The 10,238-nt window shown below is 40.3% G+C and overlaps 1 protein-coding gene across 1 annotated transcript; it reads left to right on the forward strand.

The window, feature by feature from the left end:
* The first annotated feature begins 6,276 nt into the window (after window positions 1–6,276).
* LOC127536842 (homeodomain-interacting protein kinase 1-like) lies at window positions 6,277–9,884 on the forward strand. Its single transcript, XM_051958176.1, has 8 exons — window positions 6,277–7,345; window positions 7,493–7,674; window positions 7,781–7,916; window positions 8,003–8,113; window positions 8,204–8,287; window positions 8,408–8,580; window positions 8,732–8,924; window positions 9,852–9,884. The coding sequence occupies exons 1-8, from the start codon at window positions 7,178–7,180 to the stop codon at window positions 9,882–9,884; spliced, it is 1,080 nt and encodes a 359-aa protein (XP_051814136.1). The 5' UTR covers window positions 6,277–7,177.
* Window positions 9,885–10,238: the final 354 nt, after the last annotated feature.

Raw genomic sequence — 10,238 nt, forward strand, 5'->3', positions numbered from 1 at the left:
CAGTAGTTTCTCCTCTGTTTTCTTTTTTTCCACCATGTTTGTTTGTTTGCCTGTGTCACTAGAAAGCAGGTGAGGTGAAGATAACCGTGTTAAGAGCTTCACAACAATCTCAATCCTTCTAAATCCAAACATGGACAGATGTTGACCTCAAACCTCTGAAAGTCAGCCCAAAATATCTGCCGTACTTATTCAACCAACCCAACCTGAATCTGGCCGAGACAGCGGTGAAGTTAGTTTTAGCCAGAACACCAGCAGCTGTAATGCTGCTGACGTTACAGCTGCATCCACCAACAAGCTCAGCAGGACAGAATAGGATCCATCTTGGCTCCAGATTACTGGTATTGGTAAGATTAGGTGCAAAAGTAAATTAAAATGCACATTAACTCAACGTCATATTCTTGTTGCACATCAGCTCTCGATATAACTGATCCAATATAATAAAAACAGTGCATGTTAACTTAAAATCTTTATTACCACCTGACCATATTCTGTAATGTGAAAATTAACAAAAGCTTTACTTATAGTAATAGGAGATGAGTACCAGCCTTTGTAAATGTCATATATTGATGCATAATACGCAGCATATTTTAACATATGTTTTTCAAATATATTTCAACAGCAAAATTTGAGAAAACGTTTTAAAAAATGACGTTTTATACTTACCAGAGGCGTTTTTTGTTTTTTTGTTTTTGCTCTTTTGAAAGCGTTGTTGCACAGAATGACAGTTGGAAAGATGTTTTTATAAATGAGTTCTGATATAGTGAGCATTTGAACTGAAATGACTTTTGCTGTAAGTAAAATTTAATTCTAGAGCACGTTTCACAGCTACAAAATCACGAGGTGCTTTACAGTGATAATAAAAACCCAAATCATGTTAATAATAATAAAATGTTTATTACCACCAGACCATGTTCTGTCAAATCATAATTAGAAAAACACTTTCATTTCCAACATGGAAGTAGCAGTTATCATTAGCAAACTTTATAATGTATTTTACTAATATGCAACATTTTTAACATAATATTGTGTTATTTTAACATTATTATTCACATATTCTAACACAATATGAATTATTAATCAAATCTGTGATGCATTTTTTTCCATGTTGGAAGTGTCACAATAGAAAATGTTACTGGAAACAGCAAAAGTTGAGAAAAGATTATTAAAAGTTGCCATTTTCACACATTCTCAAGGTGGTTTTTGATCTTTCTGAAGAAGAGCTGATGCGTAGCATCAGAGACGGATACAGCTTTTTTTGAATAAGTTCTGATACAGCGAACATTTCAACTAAAGTTTCCACTTCTTTTGTTGTCTTCATCTCTGGACAGCGTCAAACATCTCCAATACCACAGGCCTGTTTCACGAAGCAAGTTCAAGAAACTCTGAGTTTCTTCCGCAACTCTGAGTTGATCTACTCAGAGATAGAAAACTCTGAGTTTTCGCTTTCACAACGGCTGGTTTGAGTTGGTTTAATCAACTCGGAGTAATTTGACCCGGAGTCAAGCGCGTGCACCGCAACTCTGAAAAGACAGCATCAATGGAACCCCGATTCAACGAGTCACCATGGAAACGGGGAAGCGAAAGGCTGCGTTTTTCAACTGGAAGTTTTTAACGCGCTCATATGGCGAGTTTGAACACGTTTTTAGAAAGAACTGCAACACTGCTGCAGCTGCAAAAGAGAGGAAGACGGCGTGGAGAGCATTGCTGCCCGGATCAGTGCGTAAGTTTAAATGTAGTCCTTTGTAATCGTAATAATATTACAGGGAATAGCTGTCTGAACGGTAGAATATGAAGTTATTTCATTTAGGTGAAATCTCGCGGGGGAGAAGCAAACGGGCCAGCAGCTTAAGATGAAATATAAAAACACTGTTCAAACAGGTAAGACCTCGGCATTATCTCATGGAGGTACTTCATGTTGATCAAGTTTTACATTGTAAAGAAGCCTAAATATTAAGTGGCTGTTTGACTGTGCAGTTGTTTTATCCACATAGCCTAAATGTCTGCATCCATATCATGTCCTGTTAAATAATTAAGCCTATTTAAACTAACATAGACTTCTGTTCAGCCAACAGAAAGAAAGCAGATGCCTGTAAAACGGTGGTATAAAAGGTCATGGATGCACATATATATATATATATATGTACATATGATTATTTAGTTCTCTTTTGTGTCTTTTTTTGTCTTTTGGCCCCTTCACACCACAACAGACCTTGTAACTGTAAGTAGGCAATACTCCAAAGATTTATCCAAATGGTAGTTTAAGTGTACCGAAACATGTCACTGATCTTGGATGAAGAGGATGAAACTGTGTCTACTGCCTTTACAGAGGGGGATCCAGAAAGGCATACAGAGGTATGTTACAGATAGTTCTCTTCCCATTCACATTTTGGGTGGAATATAGAGTGTGACATTTAGCCTACACTGAAGTATTGCACATTCTCATCCTTTTAACAGAGCATGGCTGGACAGCAGCAGGATGATTCCTCAGCTTCCACTGCACAGACTGACACAGTGAGATGGATGTTCAGGAAACACCAGAGCTTCATCCCATGGAATTCATGTGCAACTGTATAATTTCATGTCCTCTATGTATTCCCAGTTATCAGTAAAAGGGATTTACAAACTGCATTTGCTGAGAAGAATCCAAAACAGATTAGGAGGGCAGATCTGGAAATTGAAATACTGGAGCACAAGTTAGAGGTGGGTGATGGTCACAGGTGAATTATGTTAATTATTGGAACATGAACTGAACTATCTGTTTTATTTGTAGGAAATAAAGAAGACCAAATGAAATGTGTATCATGTCTTTATTTGCTGTGGTGGTGATGATGGTGACTTAAACTCTAAAGTGATTATTGCATACGGTGTCTCTGACTGCTCTGCTGTCCTGGATAGCTGCAGGTGGATGGGCTCATCATCTGGGTCTTCAGTTTGTAGGGCAGGGTGTTGCTCTCCTCTAATAGTGGTAATATTATGAAGAACAACACATGCCACAGTAATATCACAGGCCCTCTCAGGGGTCACCCTGAGGTGATGTAGGCGCTGGAAACGGCCTTTCAGCAGGCCTATGGTCATCTCCACCCGGGCCCTGGTCCTGCAGTGAGTCCAGTTGAAGTTTTGTTGGGGGCCTGGTTCAGGGTCAGGGTATGAGGTCATCAGCCTGGGTTGGCATGGTAACTCCTGTCACCCAGCAGAAGGCCATCAAACTCTCCTGTAATGTATAGTGGATACATCAGAGTATATTAAAGGAGGGAGACAAGAGAATTCTATTGTGAAAATCTTTAGGCTGCTGACCACGCTGCAGTCTGTTGCTCAGGTTAGACTCTCCATAAATCCTGGAGTCATGAACAGACCCAGACCACTTGGCCTCCACATTAGAAATGATGTATGCAGCATCACATATGATCTGGACAGTGCAGAGAATGACAGATGTTGAACTATGATGCAGTCTTTAACATTTAGAAACAGTAGTCAGTCTACCTGTAGCCTACCTGCACATTTATGCTATGAATGGACTTCCTGTTCATGATGAGAGGGAGCTGTGATGGGGATGTGTGTGCATCTATGCAGCCAATCACACTGGGAAATCCTAAAAGAAATTCAAATGACTAATCCCAGTCTGAGGTTGCAGCACATTGTCATTAACAGAATATGATTTAAATGAATTTAACAGATCTCTACATCATTCACCTGCAATCCTGTGGGACTCCTCCTTGATGCTCTGACAGGTTTATGTCCAGGGAATGCTACAATGATGGTAAAAGTCGTTTCAGGATCAGGAACACTTTTCTGAATGTCCTCCATACAGTTGCCTTACTCTGCATCTCCGACGTTATATAAAAACTTCCATTTGCAAAGAACCGCAGCGCAACACACAACATCTGCTGGATGTGAGAGCATGACTGCGGCTGGTAATGTAAATGTAAGGACGGATTAGGTTGTTTATGTAGATTATGGACTTGAAACGATTACGAAACGGTACCGCTCAAAGCGATAATTGTCCGGAAATGCGAGAACATTTATGCGCGGTCTGATAACAATCTACCGACGAATATTTAATTATCTGTGCAGTAATGCTGCTCCTTTATCCACTGGATGGTTAATAAAAGTTGTTCTACGCCAAAACTCGCCCGCTTACTGACTGAATGAATGAGGAAATGAAACAGCGTGTGTGGCTGAAAGTGGGCGGAGACGGAGAGAAACTCCAGGTTTTCTCAGATAAACCTGCTGCCGACCAGGTTCAACTCATAGAGTCTGTTACTGCGGTAACTGACCGAGAGTTGAAGTTACCCCTCTTTGTGAAACAGGCTGGAGTTACCCCTCTGTCTCGGGGTTAAGTTACCTCGCTTCGTGAAACGGAAAACTCTGAGTTTCCCTCATTTCGGGGTTAAGAAAGTCAGAGTTTTCAGTGAACCTGCTTCGTGAAACAGGCCCCTGATTTGCTGCACCAAAACAAAAACAGAAAAACAAGGGTAAACAGTGACAGTGCAATCTAGTGTCTTTCTTCTTTTGCATGCAGCACATGAGCTGCTTTACAAGCGGCACCCCATACTTTGCAGCCCATCAGGTCATACATGAACAAATGGAGACAGATCTTACATTATATGAGATGCAAAATTTGAAATTTTACTGGCACCATTTACCCCCAACATGTTTTCTGCAAAGGCTCAACTAACTCCAAGTTTGTTCCCTTTGGAAAGCCATATTCCTCATATACAATGACTACACCAGTGTTTCAGCATTTTACATGAACCCAAACCCATCCACTGTGTGCTTTCTTTACATTAAATATGACAGTTAAAAGTTTAAAAAATATCTGCTGCTTTGTTTACATTTAAACCAAGTAGTGCTGAGACTGCTGTCAGAATGTGAGTACCTTGATTTCATTGCATTGAAAAAGCACTACCATTCATCCAAACTGATTCAAACTCCCCACTGCACTTCCTCAGGACCCCTGCAATACCCCTACCAAGTTTGAGCATGATCTGATGTACCGTTGTCAAGATATGCAATGGTTTCTATGCAGAATGAACACCTCTAAAAAATAGTTCCCAATTAGACTTTGTTTACATTTAAACGAAGTATACAAGTGTCAGTGTGCAGACAGTTCTGGTCAGTGTCTTACGGATTTCAGCAGGACAACAGGACTACACTGAAACTCGCAGGACATCGAGATTAAACTCGACATCAAACTTTTAACAAAGTCCAAAGAAGCCAACATTTTTGAGGTAAGTGACTTCACTGTTCTGTTTGATGAAGCAAACACCAGAGGAAACATTCAGAAGGCAGTTTTAAAATCTATTTTTCTACAACTCTGTCCAATTTGTAATGAAATCCGTGAGTCAGAACAGGATGTAACACTCAGTTTTGTACTTGTCTTGTCATTTTGAACATCTTATTATTAAAAAGTAAGATCTTAGCAGTGTGGAAGGGAAGTGATGTGTTCAGGTTTGGTCATAACTGGATAACTAAAAACAACCAGTACTCCTGCATTTTTGTGACCAAGCATTTAATGTTAAAAAAAATATTCTGTATGCTTTGTTTTGTATTATCCTGGCATGCAAGTACAAAAGTGTCAGAAAATATCATTGGTTGATTTCTGCATTATTGTTTTTTGGGGTAATGTGTGCTCAAAGATGAGACTTTCAGTGACAGTTACAATTAGTTTTTAAATTTCAATTCACCTGTTATCAGAGATTATTTCATCGACTCGTCCTGTAGTTGAAACTAGAACTAACCATAAAAAAAAAAATCATGCTTTATCTGTATTAGTTCTTGAGATACTGTCATTTAAACATTACCTCAAATGCCTGTAATATGTTAAAAATGTGCTGGACGTGGATAAACAGGCTTTTAAAAAAATGATCTCAAACATCTTGATTTGTGAATAAAAATACTGAACACATTTCTAAAAGTTAGCATTTTTAATATATTTGAAATATATTTTATGTGAGAAAAAATCTGTCAAATGAGACATGGTTGAGCAGAAAATGTTCTGACAAATGAGAGATTTCGACAATTTCTAACAACATTACTCAGAATATGTCGCTATAAGTTATTAAGTGCAGATAGATGAGAAAAACAGTGCCAGTTTTAGTCATTTAACATGCCATTTTCAAAATGAAACAATGCTGAGAATTTTGAAATTGTTTTTAAAGGCATTCTAGAATTCATGCCAAACACAAAAACTCTGAGTGGAGACAGCATTTCAATTTATTTTATTGAGTTATTTATTCGTTTGTTGAATAATTTAGTGAAACCAGCTTAACACCAAACTCAGAGACATCCACATTTAAGCAAAATCTAGATAACCAAACTTTTGTGAAGTAACTCCACTCTTCTGTTTAATGAAGTAAACACTTTGGAGTTTCTGAGGAAACATCCATGTAATTTTGCTGCAGTACTGTCCAATATGCCTTATAACACAATTCAGAGCAGGGTGTAACACTCAGTGCTGTTGTTTTATGATAACTGGTTCAATATTTAGCAAATATGATTGAAAACTGAGATCACAACAGTGTGGTAGATTACCAATGGTTTAACAAGACATCCATAATATATGGTTCTCTTTTGTGTCTGTTTCACTTTCAGTCTTCTGGGACAAGATAAAGATGTACTTTCAAAGTTCATCCTCATCTTCATCCTCATCCTCATCCTCGCCCTGCGACAGACTGGCGACCTGTCCAAGGTGTCCCCCGCCTTCGCCCGAGTCAGCTGGGATAGGCTCCAGCACCCACCGCGACCCTAGTGAGAATGAAGCGGTGTATAGAGGATGCATGGATGGATCCTCATCCTCATCCTCATCCTCATCCTCATCTTCCTCCGAGGGGAGTACCACATGGCAGCGTTTGGAATTCACAACAGGCTACACGGTGGTGAAAGAACTGAGAGCTGGAGGCTTTGGAAGAGTGTTGGAATGTGTGAAAAACAACACTGAAGAGCACGTGGCTATAAAGGTGCCCATACGGCACAATCTAGACCATGAGGTAGGAGACTGATTTCAGCTGAACAGTGACATAAAAAAGACATTGTTTTAAAAAGAGGTAGTACCACTACAAGATTCTGAGTAGTGGTACTGGTCATGTTATGTACTTTTTAGTTGTTGAGAAGAACTGATTGGATGATGTGACTCAGCAAACATATTGTGTCTCCACAGGCGGAAATCCTGAAAAAGCTCATGAGCCACAACTCGAAGGAGTCCAACATCATTGAGTACAAAGGAGACTTCTTCATAGACAATAAGCGGCTCCTGGTGCTTGAAAAGTTGGACATCGACCTGTGGGACTATGTGGAGAGTTTACCACAGCCAATGCGACTGGAAGACGTCCGCACAGTTATTCAGCAGGTGTGACCTTCTATTGTCTCCTTATATTTCTCTCCTTCAGTGGTGCTAAAATGAACATCGGTGGTTCAGGAACCTTTACAACTTCTACTTTTATTGTCATGTGACAGATTTCTTGAACAAACTCCTGATAAATGTTGTTACTTGCAGGTGGCTGTAGCTTTGAATGCAGCAAAGAGTGCTGGCATAATCCACGGTGATGTGAAGGAGGATAACATCATGATGGTGGATCACGTGAAGCAGCCCTTCAGAGTCAAGCTCATTGACTTTGGTATGGCCAAGTACAGGTCGGAAGCCAAAGCAGGAGAGCTATTCCAAGTACTTGAATATAGGTATGAAATACTGATACTTTTTAAACATTGAGAAATCTTTCATTCAGCGCTGTCTCCTTACTGTCTACTGTGTCACATCTTCATCTGATGTTTTTTCCACATTCAGAGCTCCAGAAATCACCCTGGGCCTGCCGTATTCAGAGGCCATCGACGTTTGGTCCTTAGGCTGCGTGATGGCCGGGATGATGACTGAAGATAGTCTCTTCGGATCAGAATCGGACTCAGACTCGGAATACTGGAAAGTGAGTAAATTACTGCAGCTGAAACACATTAGAAGCCGTCACAGGATTAGCTTCAGGTCTAACATGGTGTTACGTTTCGTCTGCAGCTCCGACGCATGATCCGTCTGCTGGGTCCGCCACCGCAACATCTCATCGATGCTGGCCGGAGATCACGATTTTTTTTTCAGAAAACGTCTAATGGTTTGTGGCGGCTGAAGGTACAATGCTCCTACTGTGATTTTACCTCTGACCTTTACTCACTCAATAAGATAAAGACTTTAGTAAGCATCACTGTTTTCTTCTTTCAGACACCTGTTGAGTATTTTGTGGCCCATGTCATCTACTCCGACCCCACAGTTTACGAGTTCGGCTCTCTGGATGAAATGAAAACGGTAGGTAGTTTAGGAAGCAGCAGCTAGTTGCTGAAAAGTCCCGTTCATTTATGGTATTCACATTTGACGGTGGAAGGTGATTTGACCACTGTTGGACTTTCAAAATGTTTGCTGCACCAGGTGTCCTCTGAGACGGACAACCCAGCAGAGGCCGATGAGAGGAGGGAGTGCATCGAGCTGTTGAAGGCGATGCTTCGGTGGGATGAGGACGACAGAATCACCCCCAGCGGTATCCTCAACCATCCCTTCATCACCAAAAGCTATCTCAACAGCAGCTCCCCCACCAGCAGTTGGTAAGTGTGTTTCTACTTACTTTGTACACAGGTTGTGAGACATTAGCAGCCCAGCAGGTGACAAAAGACTGATATGAACTTTTGCTGATTTCCATGTTTACATTCTCTGCTCGTCGGATGTAAACCCAACAGTGTATGTTTCCTTTTTTAGCGATGAACCGAGACCCTCCACCAGCAAGTTCATCACGGTTAAGCCTGCAGATCCTGAAAACAGAATTAACCTGACAGGCTTGCCTGATGAGGACAAAGACCTGAAGAGCAGTGAGCATGAAGACAGTGACAATGCTGACACTGCTGAAGACACTGACGACAGCGAGGATAGTAATGATGATGAAGACACCGAGGTCAGTGAGAAGGAACAGAGGAAGACGAAGAAGAAGAAGAACTGCTTCCAACGCGTCTTCTCTTGGATAAAGAAGACGTTCTGCTGCTGCTGTGCGTCCGATGTGATGAACTGAGCAGCACTGTCAAGTGTCTTTCACTGTCACCCTCACCCCAACCGGTCGAGGCAGATGGCCGCCCTGTCTGAGCCTGGTTCTGCTGGAGGGTTCTTCCTGAAAAAGGGAGTTTTACCTCCCCACTGTCGCCAAGTGCTTGCTCAGACAGGGAATCCAAAGGAAACTTTGGATTTGTTGGATTTCTTTCTATAGTTTTGTCTTTACTTTCCTCACTGAAGTGTCTTGAGATGACACATTTGAACTGGAAAATAAAATGTATTGAAAATGAATTGAAAGGTTTACCCAAAAAGTGTCTGGATTTTGGTCACATGGTTGTTGCTCACAACTGCCCTGAGTCAGTCATGGCTTCTCAGTTGCCGTGCAGAGCAGAGAATCTTTGGCTTTCTGTTTTTACAATTTCCATCGTTATTTTTGGTGAATTTTTAAATTTGACATTTTAAATAAAGTGACTACAATGAAATCTGACAATTTTAAGCTTATTTTCAAGATGTTTTCTCTATGTAACCACACAAAACTGATGGTATTTATTACAAACAGTCGGAAGGTTGAACCACCAGAAACTGCATTTTTACACTTTCTGGCTCTAAAAAGAGTGTGCATTTTGAAGACTTTTTAAAAACAAAACATGCCTTGTAAACAAAGTGGTGTTACAAGGGTTTAAAGTGACAAGCACATCTCATTGCAATGAGTGATGAAGTTATTTTTCCTGCACTCCGCAACTTACAAGTCTGCCATAACTATCGATCTTAATCATTTGTAATCCTTTACATTTTCATTGTGTAGTTAATTTTGCAGAGCTCGTTGTTTGCTCAGATGGTCAGGCATTTCCTCATGGAGCTAAAATAGAGACAGTATTGGTTGTCATTGAAAAAAAAATTACCATTGAAAAAATTGTCATTGAAAACACCATTTCCTCCACTATAGTCTTGAAGGTCGGACTTCCCCAAACCAAAGAAAAATAAATTACCAATCTAAAACAACCACATTTTCAAAGCAAAAAACATTACTATTATTGATTTTTTTGTTATCCACTCATTCATTTTGCTGTCAAACTACAGTTCCAGTAGTTTCTCCTCTGTTTTCTTTTTTTCCACCATGTTTGTTTGTTTGCCTGTGTCACTAGAAAGCAGGTGAGGTGAAGATAACCGTGCTAAGAGCTTCACAACAATCTTAATCCTTCTAAATCCAAACATGGACAGA

This window comes from Acanthochromis polyacanthus, chromosome 13, assembly GCF_021347895.1.
Source record: "Acanthochromis polyacanthus isolate Apoly-LR-REF ecotype Palm Island chromosome 13, KAUST_Apoly_ChrSc, whole genome shotgun sequence".
Taxonomy (NCBI): domain Eukaryota; kingdom Metazoa; phylum Chordata; class Actinopteri; family Pomacentridae; genus Acanthochromis; species Acanthochromis polyacanthus.